Genomic DNA, 21,509 nt, shown 5'->3' on the forward strand with positions numbered 1-21,509 from the left:
GATCTTTTACAAAAGCTTGAAATTTAACGCAGACATCAATGCGAGATGCTTATAATAGTTTCCATAATGAAACTTTCTCTCAAAACCTGGCAGCAAATCCAAGCAGAGTTACCAAACACAGCCTTCCGAAATGCCTTCACGAAAGAAGACAAAGTAAATATTCCAGAATTCGAATCAAGAACAGCTGCCAACATGAGTACATCGAAGTAAATATCCTCAGAGTGGTGAAGCAACTTAAATCCCTCAACAAAACAAGTCTTCTGGTCCAGACTGTACACCAATTAGGTACCTTTTAGGGTATGCTGATGCATTAGCTCCATACTTAACAATCATATACAACTGTTCGCTCAGCGAAAGATCCATACCCAAAGACTGGAAAGTTGTGCAGGTCACACCAATATTCAAAAAAGGTAGTAGGAGTAATCCACTAAATTACAGGCCCATATAATTAATGTTGATATGCAGCAGGATTTTGGAACATATTGACGCACAGTCTTGTGTGGATTTAGAAAACATTGTTCTTGTGAAACACAACTAGCTCTATCGCATGAAGTGTTGAGTGCTATTGACAAGGGATTCAGGATTGATTCCATATTTCTGGATTTCCAGAAGGCTTTTGACACTATACCACACAAGTGGTTTGTAGTGAAATTGTATTGCTTATGGAAAATCTTCTCAGTTATGTGACTGGATTTGTGATTTGCTGTCAGATAGGTCACAGTTCATAGTAACTGATGGAAAGTCATTGAGTAAAACAAAAGTGATATCTGGCATTCCCCAAGGTAGTGTTATACGCCCTTTACTGTTCCTTATCTATATAAATGATTTTAGAGACAATCTGAGCAGCCGTCTTAGGTTGCTTGCAGATGAAACTCTCATTTATGAACTCATGAAGTCATCTGAAGATCAAAACAACTTACAAAATGATTTAGAAAAGATATCTGAATGATGAAAAAATTGGCAGTTGACCCTAAATAAGAAAAAGTGTGAGGTCATCCACATGAGTGCTACAAGCAATCCGTTAAATTTCAGTTACACAATAAATCACTTAAATCTAAAGGCTGTAAATTCAACTAAATACCTAGGAACTACAGTTACGAACAACTTAAACTGAAAGGAACACAGAGAAAATGTTGTAGGGAATGCTAACCAAAGAGTGAGTTTTATTGGCAGGACACTTAGAAAATGTAACAGATCTACTAAGGAGAATGTCTATACTACGCTTGTCCATGTTCTTGTAGAATACTGCTGTGCAGTGTGAGAGCCTTACCAGAGAGGATTAACAGAGTACATTGAAAAAGTTCAAAGAAGGGCAGCACGTTTTGTATTATCGCAAAATAGACGAGAGAGTGTCACTGAAATGATATGGGATTTGGGCTGGACATAATTAAAATAAAGTCTTTTTTCATTGCAACGTTATCTTTTCACGAAATTCCAATCACCAACTTTCTCCTTTGAATGTGAAAATATTTTGTTGACACCAACCTAAATAGGGAGAAATGGTTACCCTGATAAGATAAGGGAAATAGTTCGTTCTTTCTGCATGCTATATGAGATTGGAATAATAGAGAATTGTGAAGGTGGTTTGATGAACCCTCTGCCAGGCACTTAAATGCAATTTGAAAAGTATCCATGTAGATGTAGATGTTACTCTGTTTCCCATTTGGGGGGTATTGTGTATAAAAAAAAGGTTTGCAGAGATTTTTAAGTAGTAATTGCCTTCATATAACACATTCTACAATTGTGAAAATTCTCTTGCACAGTCTTTGGTGTAAATACATTCAGTATAACACTTATGATTATTATTGAAACTACAATCGTGTAGAGAATCAAGCAAAATTTGTGACTGGATTTAGGATATATTCTAGGGAATATGTAGCCTGTTATCTTGGATGGAGAGTTGTCAACAGATGTAGACATAACTTCAGGTGTGCCCCATAAAAATGTATAGGGATCCTTACGGGTCATGTTGTATGTTAATGACTTGGCAAACCATATTAATAGCAACCTTAGACCATATGCAGATGATGTAGTAAGAAACTTCACAAATATTCAGTTAGATTTTGATAATATTCCAAAATGTGCAAATATTGGCAACTTCATTAAATTTTGTGAAATGCAAAATTGTGTACTTAAAAAAGTGTCCTGAGGTTAAAACATCAATACACACTATTGGAATTGCTCAACTCATATAAATACCTGTGTGTTGACAAATGAAAGTGCTTATAAAATGCTTATGTGATCCATCCTAAAATATTGGTCGAGTGTGTGGGAAACAGCAGGGCAACATGAATGGTCACAGGTTTGTTTGACCCATTTGTGAGCATCATGAAGATGCTGAAAAAATTGAACTGAATGATGCTTAAACTACCCTGTGGAAGACTACATATAAAGTTTCATGAATCAGTTTTTAGATAAATTGCAACAAATCCAAATATCACTGACATGTCTATAATTAGCTGAAGTGAATCAGTTGTAAATGAGGAAACAGGACCAGAGGCTACTTTGAACAGTCACACACACAGTCAATGACAAGCAGATATTAGTGTTACAGAGGTACAAGCAAAGTGGCCAATCGATGATGTTTACTCACTCTAGGAGATTCACGGACTGAAATTAGACAAAGTGATGAAGACATGCTTGTAGCCCTGAAGAGGTTTACATTTCTTCCAGTGGACCCTACAAATCCTTTAACTGTGGCAAGAACACCAAATATTTGACACATGGTGGTAAAACCATCATTTTCCACAGAGACATGATCTAAAGGAACAATCTATAGTGAACTTGGAAGTGCACAAGACAAATTATATGCTTAAAACAATAGGTAATAAATTTCACGACATGTCCCTGGTAAATGTCAGCAATCTAGAAAGATACCTGCACACAACTCATGGTATGCACATGAATAAAAGAGGAAAAAAGACTGTTTGCAAATTAATTGTTGAGGAAATTAGACAAAATTCTCCACAAAGAGGTGTAAAGAAGTTCATTGTCATGGAATGGCACAACCCACCAAATGAGAATCTGCCACACAAACAGCCACTAGATCCAAGCCTGGGAGACTTGTAAAGCCTGCTGGACAGTTTGGTAGCCATAAATCATCCTGTATAGTCCAGCAAGAGAAACGCAGACTTAATGCCCTACACCAGAATTTTGGTAGTCTTAAAAATAAGCACAATGATCTGGATATTATTACATGTCTAGATAAACCTGATATTTTAGTCATGGCTGAGTATTGGTACACTGATGACCTAATTAGCATTAGTCAACCACAGCCCATGAAATTTTGTTCAGCCTTTAGTAGGAAAAACAAGTCTTCACTGTTAAAGCAAATAACTTCAGTGTTAAAGGCGTAAGTGCATCCTGTGTAGAAGGAAGTACTGATGTGTGCTATACTGATGTGTGCTATCTTAAGTGGGTATCTATGTTGTTTCATTCTCTCTGAGATATGAGTTTAATTTTTAAAACAAATTTCTTCTTGATTTACCAGAAATATAAATTAGTATTTCATAGGAAATGTTGCTGTTATGCAGGTGATGAAAATTCTGTGGAAGAGAAAAAAGAAATAAAGAAAATTCCAGAACAGTTCCTGCTACATGTCAGAGGGAATGGTGATACCAACACAAAGGCCATTGAGGTAAGAAAATGTTACAGAATAAAATGTCTGGCAATTTACAAATGCATACATAATGTGTAATTGGATGTGAATGTTAAATCTGCACTGCAACAAAAATTATACTTACTGATATCCATATAATATTATCAGTTTATTAGTGGATGATTTTCATTCACTTCTGTATAAATGTGTATCTCTGACAAAATTAAAGTTGAACAATGCAGTTAGATACAAATAAAAAGTAATGTAAATATAAATGGCATTCTGGTTTTTAAAAGAGATTACTTCTATGAAAAATTCTTTTTTAGGTTGATTTAAGAGCAGCTTCGCTAAATTCAAATGATGTATTTGTTCTAAAAAATCATGCTGATACATTTGTGTGGTGTGGAAAAGGAGCAACTGGTGATGAGAGAGAAATGGCAAAGAAAATTGCAGATTTTGTATCGAAAGGAGACTACACTCTTGTGTATGAAGGTAAGCTGTTCTGCCCTTTAAATCACTGTAACAATGTTACTAACATGACTTAACTGACCACAGGAAAAATTAGCTGAGATACATGCTTACTATTAAGTACACGCTTTCATTTAAGAATGAAAGTTGATATCAAATGTGAAGGGCTTAGCCATTGTCACATTATGGGTTGTTGCTTGTCTTACCTCATCTGCAGCATCTTAAGAAATGGACCTGGCAGGTTGTTGCATTCTGCTGATAAATCCCCCCCCCCCCCCCTGCCCCCCCTCCCCCCCCACCAGTAGTTGCTGTGGCACTGGTAAAAAGTCTATAGCTTTACTCAGATCTGAAATGGTCTCTACCTCCCAAACTTGGTTGGAGAGGTTGATAACAGTTCCTGGAGCTTGTGCTTTTGGTGATGCTTGCTCTCCTTGGATGAGGTGTTCAAACTTGTTTACTTGCCTTGTGGTTACTTAGGCTGGCATATTGCTGGGTAGCAGTTGTCATATCCATACAGTCACAAAGAAGATATGACAAAGAAGTTTTCCACATCAGCATCCTTGTATAATATCTTCTTGGTGTACAGATCATGTCAAATTGTAGATAAAAATCAAGTTTTTGAAGATAACCATCATCATCTTAGGTGGGAGATGACTACCAGGAGTGAAGTCTGCCTCCTTTGTAGTGCCATTCAAGCTTTTGCATTGTAACTTCTGTTGGCATTGATGTCACCTGAAGGGCAGGATTTGCATGTACAAATGCAGGAAATCACCAGTGAGATGGTAAGCACCCCGCTCTTCCACTCCCATCAGAGAGGGAGGCCACAATTGAGGGGCAGGAGGGGAATGGAGATGACCCCCCAACATCAGCTATCCCCTTAAGAATTATGTTTTTTTTTTATTTTATTGATTTGAAGATGTTCTGTCTCAAGTGCTCATCTCCAGGCATGACAGAGATTGTAATTGCATAGGGCAGACAACCTGCACCACAGCTAAGCACTGAAATTAACGTAGGTGGCACATTAAGTGTAGAAATCTTGAAAAATGGGCAATAGCAAACCATAGCCATACACAAGGCCATAAGATAAACTTTGAAAAGTTGCTGAGACTGTGTAATAAAAGAAACAGGAGAAATTTTCATGTGCACAATGTTGAGATGTTGACAACAACCAGGAGTGGGATGTACTTACCCCTACACCTCTCCATATTGCATCTGATGTTGAATGGCTGAGCATGACGTGGCAGTCAGTCAACCACAGACATGTAAGTTTCAATCTTGATGGTGCCTGGAGAAAAACGCTTGCATTCAAAATGTCCACCATATTTTTGAATGCATGTGCTTGTCTAAAGGGGAGCTATGCCCTACTGCCTAAATAAGTTCTCCTTCTTCATCCCCTCACTGTTCATTTGCAGGTTCAGATGAAATATGACAGCTGAGCAATGATGTAGTCTCATGTATTTTAATGAAAACATGAATAAACATTCTTGAATTTGGTACTCTGCCATTAGGAAATCATATACCATATTGACATATTCAGCACTTGTAAAAATGTGGAGCATACTTAAATGATACAGTAGAATTGACCAATAAACAATAATCACTGTTGGAATAGTCAATCATTTAAACTCAAGCACAGGTACACAACTTGAATTTCAAAACAAAAATGACAATCGATACAGAAACCCATTGCACCAAGAGTATCAACACACAAATTAAAAACTTATCTTAAAGACCAGCGATATCTCAGTAACCAATACATATTGGACACATGTTCTACGTTATGTTTTATTCATATTAATCTGTACTGCCACCTCCTGAAACACCCTGCATACCAATGAATATTATTTTTGGAAGTCCGGATGAACGGCAATATATTTTCACGCATAGCTGCTTTTGGAATGTTGTAACACATGTAATGCGAAACTGTTGTAGTTCCATCAATACATATGACTGTACAGGCTTACTACAACTCATCACTAGAATTAAATATGAGATAAGCTACATTTCTGTAACATAAACAGTTACTTTAAAATATCTTTCTCATGAACAATGAAAGATCCCATCAATTCCTAAAGTTAAGTTCCAACAGCAACTGATACACATCATCATGACATATAAAAAGAGTCTAAAATTATAAATTCTAATTCAAATTTTGCCTAACTAAAGAGTGTCAACACCAAAAGGCTGCTTGCTCATCGTAGTCTACATTCTTCACAGACCAATTGTAAAAGCATCTAGGTATAGGCAGATGCTTATCCACAACACTCACATGGTTTGTGGATCTTAGAATGTCAAGGTCTGACTATTGCTCATGAATGTCAACTTTTCCTGCATTTATTATCTTACTTGTTTATCTTCCTCACCCTCTCATCTTCCTTTTGAGTGTCTTACCTCATTTCCATCTTTTGTCTTTTAATTCACCACTATTTCCCACAAGTCCATTAGTTTTGTGAAAGAGAGCTGCAGCAGCCTTTGCCCCTGATCACTTAAATCTTTTCATGGAGTAATTCATAAGTGTTTTCAGGGAGACTGCCTCCACATTTGTGCTCTATAAGCAGACATGGTGTGTGAGAGAGATTACATATTATCTCAGACTTATGTTCTTCTCTTTCTATTCCATTCATGGGTAGTACATGAAAAGAAAGATCCTCAATAACCATCTCTGGTAGCACAGACTTCTCTCTTTTTACTATCATTGCACAGAAAACTTGTTGGAGATGTAAAACATTTGTTGACTGTTTGAAATATGGGTTCATCGAGTTTTTTAAGACTCTCAACACACGCAGTTGCATGGGACACAAAGATACATATATGTGATCTTTGTAAAGTCAACAAAAATGGTCTGCACTGCCTTCAGTAGCTTATTATGGTTATTTATAGCAGTCAAATGTTCAAGGAATATTATAGAGAACAACTTCAGTTGGCAGCATAGTGAGTGTACAATAAAGATGCTCAATAAATGCCAGTGGAAAACACTGAAGGAAAGGTATTTTGTGTCACAGGAAAGATTACTCTTAATGTTCTAAGAAATGCCTTCAAGTACAGGGATGCAATCATAAAAAAATGTACTAATTATTCAAGTTCTGCAACTGCAAGTGGGGTGGGCTGGAATAAAAATGCAAATGCCAAGTTTGTCTGGTTTGATATTAAGACTAAAAATATTTCTCTTATATTATCAAGATGAGAATATAATTGTTCTGTTCCAACTGATTTATTTATTTATTTGTAGTTTAGTAGTGAAATGACTGCTTCTTGTGCCATTTTATTACATTTATTACATACCCTTTAACATTGTGTGTTATTTCCTGAAGGACAAGAAAAACCTGACTTTTGGGAAGCTATTGGAGGTAAAGAAGAATATGCCAATGACAAGAGGCTTACTGAACCAAATGAAACATTTCCAGCAAGGTTGTTTCAGCTCTCCAATGCTTCTGGAAAATTTACAGGTACTTAAAAAATTTTCTAGTGTATAATGATGATACTGAATTATCTTAGCAAATATTTTTAAAAAGGTTTTATCTTGGTTCTATGTACTAACTGATTTGAAAGTTACTCACAGAGACCAAGATAACACTACTAACCTGAAACAGAAGTTAAAGATATAGACAGTACATTATTTCAACCCAACACAACACTAAAGTAAGTTTCAACAGTATGCACTTACAGTAACTGGTACTTTCATGTATCATTTTATGATTTTTGCAAACACTTCCAGTTTCCAAATGCCTAAAAGTTCAATTATGTTTTGTTTCATATTCCTTATTTGCTTACTGGAGGCAAAATAAACGAATGATGTGTCCTAGGTTTTATACTAGCCATGGCTTGAGTTTCAATTTCTGTTTATCCTGCCAGGCTTTTCACTTTTGTCAAATCTTTGCAAACCTCTCATTGCCTCCAGTCCAGGCGTAAGTGTTACTGCACTGTTTCACTTTGTACAGTATAGTGCTCACAGTGTCCAATTGCAGAAACTCGTTTATCACTTTATGGTCAATTTTGTACAATTTTTTACTTCCAATATGCACTGATTTTCTCCTAAACTGTTTCTTGCTCTTTCAGATTTTTGGGAACTTGTGTTACCACTTTGTAATTCCCAGATCTTATTGTTAGTAAGTCCCTCCCCTTACTGCTATTGTCTACTACTTTTAAAACCATATTGTTTGTAGTAAATTATGATTCTGTAAGTAATTTTTTGTCCATTCTGTTTAACATCTCCTCCAAATTGGTCTACATTTTCAGCCCTAAAGACAATATTGTAGGTGATTCTTGTGTTGGTATCTGTTTCAAATTGCACGTTTATCCTCACTGAGAATTTTTTTTTCTTATTTGGGTTTTCCTAAATCATTTCAGGTAAACACTGAGATAATTCATTCAATAAGGCCAAGGTCAACCAACTATCTTATCCTTGTCATACACATTTGTATATACACTCCTGGAAATGGAAAAAAGAACACATTGACACCATTGTGTCAGACCCACCTTACTTGCTCCGGACACTGCGAGAGGGCTGTACAAGCAATGATCACACGCACGGCACAGCGGAAACACCAGGAACCGCGGTGTTGGCCGTCGAATGGCGCTAGCTGCGCAGCATTTGTGCACCGCCGCCGTCAGTGTCAGCCAGTTTGTCGTGGCATACGGAGCTCCATCGCAGTCTTTAACACTGGTAGCATGCCGCGACAGCGTGGACGTGAACCGTATGTGCAGTTGACGGACTTTGAGCGAGGGCGTATAGTGGGCATGCGGGAGGCCGGGTGGACGTACCACCGAATTGCTCAACACGTGGGGCGTGAGGTCTCCACAGTACATCGATGTTGTCGCCAGTGGTCGGCGGAAGGTACACGTGCCCGTCGACCTGGGACCGGACCGCAGCGACGCACGGATGCACGCCAAGACCGTAGGATCCTACGCAGTGCTGTAGGGGACCGCACCGCCACTTCCCAGCAAATTAGGGACACTGTTGCTCCTGGGGTATCGGCGAGGACCATTCGTAACCGTCTCCATGAAGCTGGGCTACGGTCCCGCACACCGTTAGGCTGTCTTCCGCTCACGCCCCAACATCGTGCAGCCCGCCTCCAGTGGTGTCGCGACAGGCGTGAATGGAGGGACGAATGGAGACGTGTCGTCTTCAGCGATGAGAGTCGCTTCTGCCTTGGTGCCAATGATGGTCGTATGCGTGTTTGGCGCCGTGCAGGTGAGCGCCACAATCAGGACTGCATAGGACCGAGGCACACAGGGCCAACACCCGGCATCACGGTGTGGGGAGCGATCTCCTACACTGGCCGTACACCACTGGTGATCGTCGAGGGGACACTGAATAGTGCACAGTACATCCAAACCGTCATCGAACCCATCGTTCTACCATTCCTAGACCGGCAAGGGAACTTGCTGTTCCAACAGGACAATGCACGTCCGCATGTATCCCGTGCCACCCAACGTGCTCCAGAAGATGTAAGTCAACTACCCTGGCCAGCAAGATCTCCGGATCTGTCCCCCATTGAGCATGTTTGGGACTGGATGAAGCGTCGTCTCACGCGGTCTGCACGTCCAGCACGAACGCTGGTCCAACTGAGGCGCCAGGTGGAAATGGCATGGCAAGCCGTTCCACAGGACTACATCCAGCATCTCTACGATCGTCTCCATGGGAGAATAGCAGCCTGCATTGCTGCGAAAGGTGGATATAGACTGTACTAGTGCCGACATTGTGCATGCTCTGTTGCCTGTGTCTATGTGCCTGTGGTTCTGTCAGTGTGATCATGTGATGTATCTGACCCCAGGAATGTGTCAATAAAGTTTCCCCTTCCTGGGACAATGAATTCACGGTGTTCTTATTTCAATTTCCAGGAGTGTATTTATATGTCTGCATGTACACCATATCTTTCTTCTCTCTTTACTGAAGTGACAAATGATATATCATTGTGTACCTGATAAATTAGTCTGACAGTGTTCAGAGTGCTGCAGTATGCACTTTGCTTACTGGAGGCAAAAGAAATGAATGATGTGTCCTAGGTTTTATACTAGCCATGGCTTGAGTTTCAATTTCTGTTTATCCTGCCAGGCTTTTCACTTTTGTCAAATCTTTGCAAACCTCTCATTGCCTCCAGTCCAGGCGTAAGTGTTACTGCACTGTTTCACTTTGTACAGTATAGTGCTCACAGTGTCCAATTGCAGAAACTCGTTTATCACTTTATGGTCAATTTTGTACAATTTTTTACTCCCAATACGCACTGATTTCCTCCTAAACCGTTTCTTGCTCTTTTAAATTTTTGGGAACTTGTGTTTCCACTTTGCAATTCCCAGATCTTATTGTTAGTAAGTCCCTCTCCTTACTGCTATTGTCTACTACTTTTAAATCCATATTGTTTGTAGTAAATTATGATTCTGTAAGTAATTTTTTGTCCATTCTGTTTAACATCTCCTCCAAATTGGTCTACATTTTCAGCCCTAAAGACAATATTGTAGGCGATTCTTGTGTTGGTATCTGTTTCAAATTGCACGTTTATCCTCACTGAGAATTTTTTTTTCTTATTTGGGTTTTCCTAAATCATTTCAGGTAAACACTGAGATAATTCATTCAATAAGGCCAAGGACAACCAACTATCTTATCCTTGTCATACACATTTGTATATATTTATATGTCTGCATGTACACCATATCTTTCTTCTCTCTTTACTGAAGTGACAAATGATATATCATTGTGAACATGATAAATTAGTCTGACTGTGTTCAGAGTGCTGCAGTGAAGGATGTATACATCACAAGACACTGAAACATCATAGGTATCTTCATTATTTGGAGCTCTTGCAGAATACACTAAAAAAATAAGTTCCCATTTTGTGCCACCAGATGAAAATATGGTGCTGAAAATATGGTGCTGCAAGCAACCACAATGTGAAACATTTCCTGTTTTGGCATCAGTATGCTGTTTGTTGCTTGGCAATGCACGTTGATTCCTTTTGTGAAGTGACTATTGGTGTAAAGGGTTAAGAAGGTTGAAGTTTTCTAGATGGAATGCAATGGCTATTGAGAATAAATACTGTGCACAGCTGATAAAGCTCTTTTATCATAATCACAGCAATAGCAGTTCTGCATGGCAGGAATATCACTGCCAGAAACATCAGCTGTTTGCTGATACTCGTGAAACACCTAATGAAGACATTGAGTTGAAACACTGAAATATCGTATTAAGAAGATGCAGACCACAAGCAGTACACCTAATTCTATGAGATGAGATAAAACAAACAGTTATGAAGATTGTTTTGCCACTGATATACAGCTGTTATCAGACACAGGTCCTGCCTAGGCTAACATCCAATGCATTCTGTGGACTGTGATGCCAGATAAGTCAGCTTTATAATATTTACACTTTTGATAATGTCTTGTCCTACACTGATTTTTTCAGTGTCATCTCTTTTGTACCTCTGCCCAAAACAATTTTAAAATAACTACTAATTACTTAAAAGCATATTTTTCTGGACAGAATACTTTTCCTCTCCCTGGTTTCATGGCTTGTTGTTATGTGGTGGCTGCTCTCTCGAATTGTGTCTAAACTTAATTTTCCCCCTGTTACATCCTTCTGCCAAGCTCTCAGAAAGTTCCTAATACCTCACTTCGAGCCCCCATCTGGATGACTTCTAAATTTCTCAGCCTTCAGCTGCCCCTGCACAAGAATGGTCACATTCAGTCATCCCACAACCCATTTAATTCTGATGCTGGTACTCAATTAAAATTTAATATCTCCTGGTCCACAAGTTGGATTATAATGCAGTTTGCATCAGTCAGTTACATAAATCAAAGCATGCATATATATTAGGATCCCCCCATTCTTTCTTATCATACACTCCTGGAAATTGAAATAAGAACACCGTGAATTCATTGTCCCAGGAAGGAGAAACTTTATTGACACATTCCTGGGGTCAGATACATCACATGATCACACTGACAGAACCACAGGCACATAGACACAGGCAACAGAGCATGCACAATGTCAGCACTAGTACAGTGTATATCCACCTTTCGCAGCAATGCAGGCTGCTATTCTCCCATGGAGACGATCGTAGAGATGCTGGATGTAGTCCTGTGGAACGGCTTGCCATGCCATTTCCACCTGGCGCCTCAGTTGGACCAGCGTTCGTGCTGGACGTGCAAACCGCGTGAGACGACGCTTCATCCAGTCCCAAACATGCTCAATGGGGGACAGATCCGGAGATCTTGCTGGCCAGGGTAGTTGACTTACACCTTCTAGAGCACGTTGGGTGGCACGGGATACATGTGGATGTGCATTGTCCTGTTGGAACAGCAAGTTCCCTTGCCGGTCTAGGAATGGTAGAATGATGGGTTCGATGACGGTTTGGATGTACCGTGCACTATTCAGTGTCCCCTCGACGATCACCAGTGGTGTACGGCCAGTGTAGGAGATCGCTCCCCACACCGTGATGCCGGGTGTTGGCCCTGTGTGCCTCGGTCGTATGCAGTCCTGATTGTGGCGCTCACCTGCACGGCGCCAAACATGCATACGACCATCATTGGCACCAAGGCAGAAGCGACTCTCATCGCTGAAGACGACACGTCTCCATTCGTCCCTCCATTCACGCCTGTCGCGACACCACTGGAGGCGGGCTGCACGATGTTGGGGCGTGAGTGGAAGACGGCCTAACGGTGTGCGGGACCGTAGCCCAGCTTCATGGAGACGGTTGCGAATGGTCCTCGCCGATACCCCAGGAGCAACAGTGTCCCTAATTTGCTGGGAAGTGGCGGTGCGGTCCCCTACGGCACTGCGTAGGATCCTACGGTCTTGGTGTGCATCCGTGCGTCGCTGCCGTCCGGTCCCAGGTCGACGGGCATGTGCACCTTCCGCCGACCACTGGCGACAACATCGATGTACTGTGGAGACCTCACGCCCCACGTGTTGAGCAATTCGGCGGTACGTCCACCCGGCCTCCCGCATGCCCACTATACGCCCTCGCTCAAAGTCCGTCAACTGCACATACGGTTCACGTCCACACTGTCGCGGCAGGCTACCAGTGTTAAAGACTGCGATGGAGCTCCATATGCCACGGCAAACTGGCTGACACTGACGGCGGCGGTGCACAAATGCTGCACAGCTAGCGCCATTCGACGGCCAACACCGCGGTTCCTGGTGTTTCCGCTGTGCCGTGCGTGTGATCATTGCTTGTACAGCCCTCTCGCAGTGTCCGGAGCAAGTATGGTGGGTCTGACACACCGGTGTCAATGTGTTCTTTTTTCCATTTCCATGAGTGTATGTACTGTTTCGTAACTTAATGCATGGCGAATGAGGGTGGTCAGTGAGATAGATTACTGCCACATCTCGAACCCACTTCCTAAGTACCGTGCCCCTACTTTTCATCTTTTCCCTACTAATCCCTCTTTCATCACTGGGAAAGAAACATAAAAGTTTCAAGAGGTAGTAATTGGTTTTTCTACTTTTAAGTTTGGAACTAATGACATGTTTGCAATTTCCTTTTGAATTAGTAGGATCTCTTAATTTCTTGTTTATCTTAAGCTTTATCCTTTACAACTTCATGCTTTTTCATTGTCTTTTGTGTGTTATTGTAACCAGAAAACTTTCAAAGACCTCTTTTGGACCACACACATGTTGTCCTTCTGAGTTTGCTCTTACTCTACTGTTTTCTCGCGTAACTGAGAATAAATGAGTTTTATATGGAAAGATAGGCAAGTCTGCAAATTAAATTAGTGTATACCTTTCTTTCTCAAAAGTGCAAATGATACTTCCGATTAAAAAAAACAACAAAATAAAGTGCTATTTGGCAGTTTTTAGATAGGCTTTCACCATTCCTCTGAAATCATACTGACATTCTTGGGGTTAAATAAGTACCAGCTGTTTCAATAATTTACCAGAGTACAGTCCGGTAATGTACTTAATAACTGCTGATATTTTTGCACATGAATATTGTCATTTTTAAAGTGCTAACACAACAAGAGATTGCTCTGCATTTCCTGTAGCATATGGACTTTCAACATGACTTGCTCTTCACCTCTTGAAATAGCAGCAGCTATTGAGGACATTAAACAGCTGCATTCCCATTAGTTAAATGAACTACTTCCAATTTCACAAGTACTAGCAGTGCACATTAGAATTTCTGTGTAGTGGAGAATTACTCACCAAACTGTCCCTTATTGACTGTAGCTATGGTTGCAAAACAAAAGTACAATAAAGGTGAGTGCTAGTAGAGTGTGAACTGTTGAGTTATCACAGTTGTTTCTTGTCTGCCAATGTTCTTGCCGTCATTGACATTAGTGTTCACTATTATTTTTCAGCGGAAGAAATTATTAACTTCACTCAAATTGATTTAATAGAAGACGATGTCATGATGCTGGATACATATGATGCAGTGTACTTGTGGATTGGTAAAAATTCTAATGAAGAGGAACGTAAACTGGCAGTGGAAGCTGCTTCAGAATATATTAACACAGGTATGTTCTGATTCTTGCCAATCTGCTGCACTAATACATGTGACTTAAAAAACTGAAGAATTATTTAAAGAAGTGACATAATTGTTCCTCATATCATAGATCAGTTCAACTTTAGTCAAATTATTCAATCATTTCACCAAACAAAATTTCCGTCTCTCTCTCTCTCTCTCTCTCTCTCTCTCTCTCTCTCTCTCTCTCTCTCTCTCTCTCTCTCTCTCCCTCTGTCTGTCTGTCTGTCTGTCTCTCTCTCTCTCTGTGTGTGTGTGTGTGTGTGTGTGTGTGTGTGTGTGTGTGTGTGTGTGTGTGTGAGTTTGTACTGTGACATATGGAGGTGGAAAACAGAGAGAGGAGTGAAAGGCTTGTTCATGTACCTCTACAAATATGTAGTATACTCATGAAGTTTAGTACAGATGAAGACTTTCTCCAGGATAAGGAAGCAGAATAATCATGAACAATGAATCATTTTTCAATGAACAGAAGACTGAAGGAATAAGAAATGAATCAAAACTAATACAGTGGTCCAATATAGTAACCAGAGAGAAAGATACTAATGAGTGCTTCTCCATATTCGTTTTCACCATAAAACCTACACCAGACAGGAACTGCCCCCTTGTTACCAAAAGGAGCAACATCAGCAATAGGTACAAACCACATATACAAGAAAGTGGGACATGCCACAGTTCAATAAAATCAGAATACTTTTGCTCATGCTGAAAGACAGAATTGCTGATATTTGTGACAACAAGAACAACTATGTGAACTTATCAGAGCAAAAGAAAAGTAGATTTTAAATAGCGAAAATAAATGCAAAGCAGCCTGGAATAAAGTTAAAAGTGAAATAAACATGGGAAAGGAAGAAATCACTGTCCCTGTTAACTGTAATACTCTTAACAAATATTTTGTTAAATCTGCAAGTTCCTTCCATCACAAAATTATGACACATCTGATACTGAGGCTTTCCTTTTGTAGTCCTGGAGTAACACAAATGAAAACTTCACTTAGAGAAGACTTACTGTTACAGACATTACTAACTATGTATACAAGTTGAACAACTCTATAATACAAGTTGGAAGAATAGCTCCATGCTGTAAATAAAATTCTTGTTGGTGGTACTTTCCCTGAATGCTTTAAAATTAGTTACATTTCCAATATAAAAAGGGGTGATACGGGACACACCAATAACTAAATACCAATATCAGTTGTCCCTCTAATGCCTAAAACCATATGTTATTCTCAAAATACATGTACAGATTTACATTTATTTTGATAATAACAAGTTTCTGACTGGAAGCCAGTTTGGATTTAGACCATACCTATCAACCATAAAAGCTATTGAAACCTACTCAGTGCAGTTCGTGGAAGTTATGAAGGGAAACTGACCACCTATGCTACACTTACAGACAAAGAAAAGCTTTAGCTTTTACATCATATGAGATCATTGCAAAAAATCTTGAATATTTTGGTGATCCAGATAAACCACTACATTTTGTTCAATCTCAGGAAACAGGCAACAATTAGGATATGTCAATAAGAAGAGGTCAAGAGTAGTAAAAATGAAGAGAAGTATCCCACAAGGCTCTATTTTTGGACCATTCCTCTGTATTGTCTGTGCCAGTGGCTTCTGAAACTATATGGCATGCAAAACTGTATTATGTGCTGAAATGCCTATGAATTTGTCAGGTAAGAATATGCAGGTACTAATGTACAAAAATAGTAAACTATTTGAAAAAAGTAGCCAGCAGTGTAAAGCTAACCAGTCATGTGTAAATAAAATAAAGACAGAGAAAATTTATTTTAATCTAAAGGAATAAAAAGAAGAGAATCAAGGTGTCAAACCATAGGATGAGTATACAAAGTATCTGACTAGTAAATTTTCATGTATAATTTTTATGTTATATAATCTAAGATTTCTATCAATAAAAAGTTCTTTGTTGCTATGTTTTCTTTCAGTCATGGCTGCAGTAGGGGGCACTGTTATGGGGGTATTCACTAGGTATAAACTGCATTTTTTACATGGCAGAAAAAGCAATTTGATGCATTCAAGGACTAAGGCCTAGAGAATCCCTGTAAGAAACGTTTCAGTCAACCCAGAATAATGATACATCCAAGTCTCTATATGTATAATTGTTTAAACTATGTCAAAGAAAATTTACAGAGATTTACTCCAAGAATGAATGTACATTTGCTGTATACGAGAAACAACTGCATTCTAGAATACTGTTTGCTAGAGTGTCAGTGATATGTAATAGCTACAAAAAACCTAAGACTGAAGATATTTAGTAAATTGCCACAATCAGTTAAAGTTCTCACTCTAAGTAAGTTCCAGTTAGTGTTACAGATATGTTTAAAAAAAAGACATATTACTCAGTGAAATAATATCTTCAGAGTAGCTTGAAGGACATGTATAATGAGAGAAAAATGCTAATTACTCATTTTCATCATCATTGACTCGCAAATCGCTGAAGTGGTGTCAACTAAAAAGGACATGCAATACACCTGCCGAACTCCCCTGAATGGGGCCTCCCAGACAACAGTGCCATACGGTCATCTTTTTTCCACTAGGAAATAAGAGAATCAGAGCAGCATACTTTGTGAAATCACATGTGTAATCATAATATACTTTTTCATGTTATGATTATTCATAAAGAAATGAGCTGTAGACTGTAAAATGAAAACCACTGAATGGCTTGTAATGCTATTGCCAACACAAGGAGATATGGTCCCTATAAGAGCAATGATACCACAAACTTTTTGCTAGAGGGACATAGGAACACATCCACATCACAACAGTGAGTACATGCTTGTGTCGACCATCCGCTGCACTTGGTCGTGCTGAAAACAGAGAAACAGAAGCTTCAGAAAAAGAGCATAGGGGTGTGGTGCATTTCCGTACAGCAGAAGGAGTGCAGTGAATAGAAATTCATCAAATAATGGCTCAAGTGTACGAAGAGCACATAGCATGTCTGTTACAAGGTCAAGATGTGGCACAAGCAGTTCAGGGAAGGATGAATGTTGTTGGCCAATGATGCTTGATCTGGAACACTGCACAGCATTACCAGTATCGTTGTCCAGCAGGTGGATACCCTCATAACTGCAGATGGGTGAGTTACAGTGGCAGCCATTGCCCCAGAGGTCAAACTGAACACAGGAATTACAAATGGACATTCAGTGCTGTCAGTACACAAGTGCCATTTTTTGATCAATTTCCATTCCATGCACTCTTCTGCTGTAAGGAAATGCATTACATCCCTTTGCTCTCCTTTTGAAGCCTCCATTTCTCTGTTTTCAGGACTACTCAATGTAGTTGATGGTTGATGCATTCAGGTGCATGCTCTGTCATCAGATGGGTTTGTATCTATTGTTCCTCTAGTGGCGAATTTGGGGCCTCAATGCTGTTACAGGAACCACACTTTCTTCCATAGGTCATGACATTATGATGACATCAGTTGCTTTCATTCTACAACCTCCAACTCATTTCTTTTTGATTGGGGGTAATACATGTAAAATGTAGATTATAATATACAGTATGACATGAAACTGCAAGAAAATGTGTGTACTTCTGTAGTCAATATGCAGATATGTAATGGAAGATATTATATGTATTTATTCATATATAATTGTGTGGATGTGTAATGAGATATTCTAAAATATGTAGGAAAAGACAGATTGCTACTTACTGTGAAGATGACATGTTCAGTTGCAGACAGGCAGACACCTACATACAAGCTTTCATCTGCAGCCTTTATCAGAAAAAAATAAACACACACCATTCATTCACACGAGAAAGTACGACTCACACACACATGATCGCCAACTCAAGCAGCTTGAGCCAGAGTTGGCAGAATGTAGGAAGAGATAGATTGCTACTTGCCATAAAGATGACAGGTTAAGTTACAGGCAGGCACAATTAAAAGACACATATACAAAAGCTTTGAGCCACAGCCTCCATCAGGAAAAGAAAACACACACCATTCATTCACACAAGCAAGCACACCTCACTCACACATGACTGCTAACTCTGGTAGCTCTGGCCCACACTGCTGCAGTTGGCAATCATGTGTGCATGAGGTGTGGTTGCTTGTGTGAATGAATGGTGCACATTTCTCTTTTTCTGATGGAGGCTGTGGCTGAAAGCTTATGTGTAAGTGTCTGTCTGCAACTTAATGTGTCACCTTTATGGTAAGCAGCAATCTATCTTTTTCTACATCATTGACATTCCTATCTGGAGTTTCCATTGTTTGATGTACTAAAACGTGATAAATTTGTGATGAGATATACTAAAATGTAAATGATGAAATGAAAATCATCAGTTTGTAAAGGTCTTAAAAAATGTATGTATTTAACTAAGAAGTATATGTAGAACTTTGACTGAAAAGCCAGTTGCATGTTAAATATGCTGAAAAGTTAATAAATAAACATCTATTCAAGTTTCAAGAATGAGATTTTCACTCTGCATTGGAGTGTGCACTGATATGAAACTTCCTGGCTAATTAAAACTTTGTGCCAGACCTAGACTCGAACTCAGGACCTTTGCCTTTCACGGGCAAGTGCTCTACTATCTGAGCTACCCAGGTACAACTCACAACCCATCCTCATAGCTTCAATTCTGCCAGTACCTCATCTCCTACCTTCCAAACTTCACAGAAGCTCTTCTGTGAACCTTGCAAAACTAGCACTCTTGGAAGAAAGGATACTGCAGAGACATGGCCTATCCACAGCCTGGGGATGTTTCCTGAATGAGATGATTTTCACTCTGCTGTGGAGTGTGTGCTGATATGAAACTTCCTGGCAGATTTAAATTTTGTGCCAGAACAAGACTTGAACTTGGGACCTTTGCCTTTCATGGGCAAGGGCTCTACTGTCTGAGCTACCCAAACATGACTCACACCCCATCCTCACAGCTTCATTTCTGCCAGTACCTCACCTACTACCTTCACAGAAGCTTTCCTGAGGACCTTGCAGAACTAGCACTCCTGGAAGAAAGGATATTGTGAAGACATGGCTTAGCCACAGCCTGAGGGATGTGAAAATCTCATTCTGGAAACATCCCCCAGGCTGTGGCTAAGCAATGTCTCCGCAATATCCTTTCTTCCAGGAGTGTTAGTTCTGCAAGGTCTGTGGGAGAGCTTCTGTGAAGTTTGGAAGTCATGCTTGTGTAGCTCAGACAGTAGAGCACTTGCCCACAAAAGACAAAGGTCCTGAGTTTGAGTCTCGGTCTGGCACACAGTTTTAATCTGCCAGGAAGTTTCATCTATTTAAGTTATTCTCTTTACTGTAGTTTCCAGGCAGTTTTATGAATAATGTATTTCTTACATTCCATCCTGGATTTTCCACTGTTTGATTGTGTTGTAGGTTAGGATTTTCTAATATTCAAAATAAAAACAAAACATACCGTGCAAAAATAAACCAACAATTTTGCATCCTTTCAGACCCTACTGAACGTGACAGTGACACACCAATTCTCCTCATAAAGCAAGGGTATGAGCCACCTACATTCACAGGTTTCTTTGGTGTGTGGGACAGAGATCTTTGGAATGTAAGTGTTTTTCTTTATTGATTTTATTACTGATTTGACAGATGTGGATATTGTTGAAGTGCAAGATTGGAATGGTGCTTTTTCAAGTAAATGGAAGCATATAAATTAATTTTATTGATTGCTATTGAATGTTAGTTACATGTATCACTATACTGATATTACATTTCTTCAAATCTCAGGTTTACAGACTAGAAATGAATTTCATATTTTATATTTAATTCTTGGCATTTTGATGTATGGGATGATTGATTTTTAATTTTTTCAGAACTCCAAAACTTTCAAGGAGCTTTGTGCTGAGATACAAGGAGAAAATCCTATAATAGAAGTAGATACTGAAAAGATTGTTGATGGTAATGGATTTGAAGATTATCCCAAATACCCACTGGAGGTCCTTCAGAGCAAAGAAGTGGACAGTTTACCAGAGGATGTAGATAAACTCCATAGAGAGGTAACTTAAAAATGCAGATCTATTGAATTTTAATATACAATGAACATTTTAGTCATATTTGAAAACATGTTTTGTTTTCACATGTCATTACACAGTAGTTTGTATGAGTGATGTAATGGCATGATTATGTACCTTAATGGAAACTGTTCTTTTGATATTTTCATTCCTGACTTATGTGAAATATAATGCTTATACATCAATATTTCCCATGCACATGGCCTTGCAACCTTTCCCTATGTTTTCTTGATACCGAATCCACCACCTTTTTCCTAATCCTCCTAGCCAGCCACATCTTGACCAGCAAGTATTTAACTTTAAAAGGCTAATCTATAAACAAATCCATGGTATCGCCATGAGTACTTGCCTGGCACCTTCCTATGCCAACTTATTTATTGGCCATCTGAAGGAATCCTTCCTTTTCCGTCAACACCTGAAGACCCTTATCTGCTTCAGATTCATTGATGACATGTTTCATGATCTAGACTTGTGATGAGGACATGTGCTACTTCCTCCATAACCTTGACACTTATTCCCAAATGTTCTTTGCATGGTGCTTCTCAACTAAATGTGACACCTTCCTATATGTTAATCACCGACTTTCAGTTAGCTCCATAAATACGAGGGCGGTTCAGAAAGTAACCTCCGATTGGTCACAGTGCGGGTTGTGGGGGGAGTAGCGACGCCATCAGTGCGTTCACGCACTCAACAGGTCAGTCGGCATCAAGCCGTGGCCGAGTGAACGTCGTACCTGCGCTAGTTTAGTTTTTGTGGCAGTTTGAAATGTGTGCTGCAATAGAAAACCCCGCCAAATGTGAAGTGCTGTCATAAGGTTTTTTACAGCCAAAGGATATTCTGCAGCAGCTATTCATCGTGAGCTTTGTGCCGTGTACGGACCAAGAGTTATGAGTGAAGGAGTTGTCCATGAATGGGTACGTTTATTTAAAAGTGGACGAGAAAACGTTCATGATGAAGAGAGGAGTGGTAGACCATCATTGGTGACTGACGAA

General features: G+C 39.5%; 1 protein-coding gene across 4 annotated transcripts in view; it reads left to right on the forward strand.

Annotated features, from left to right (window-relative positions):
* The window catches only part of LOC124798034 (villin-1), a 370,930-nt gene that overhangs the window by 337,269 nt on the left and 12,152 nt on the right, over window positions 1–21,509 (forward strand). For all 4 annotated transcript variants that reach the window (XM_047261251.1, XM_047261254.1, XM_047261253.1 and 1 more), the window contains 6 exons: window positions 3,534–3,637; window positions 3,925–4,090; window positions 7,378–7,512; window positions 14,363–14,518; window positions 19,948–20,054; window positions 20,320–20,502. In XM_047261251.1, coding sequence (XP_047117207.1) covers window positions 3,534–3,637; window positions 3,925–4,090; window positions 7,378–7,512; window positions 14,363–14,518; window positions 19,948–20,054; window positions 20,320–20,502 — 851 coding nt within the window. The remainder of the gene's footprint in view (window positions 1–3,533; window positions 3,638–3,924; window positions 4,091–7,377; window positions 7,513–14,362; window positions 14,519–19,947; window positions 20,055–20,319; window positions 20,503–21,509) is intronic.

The sequence above is a fragment of the Schistocerca piceifrons genome, chromosome 5, assembly GCF_021461385.2.
Source record: "Schistocerca piceifrons isolate TAMUIC-IGC-003096 chromosome 5, iqSchPice1.1, whole genome shotgun sequence".
Lineage (NCBI taxonomy): Eukaryota > Metazoa > Arthropoda > Insecta > Orthoptera > Acrididae > Schistocerca > Schistocerca piceifrons.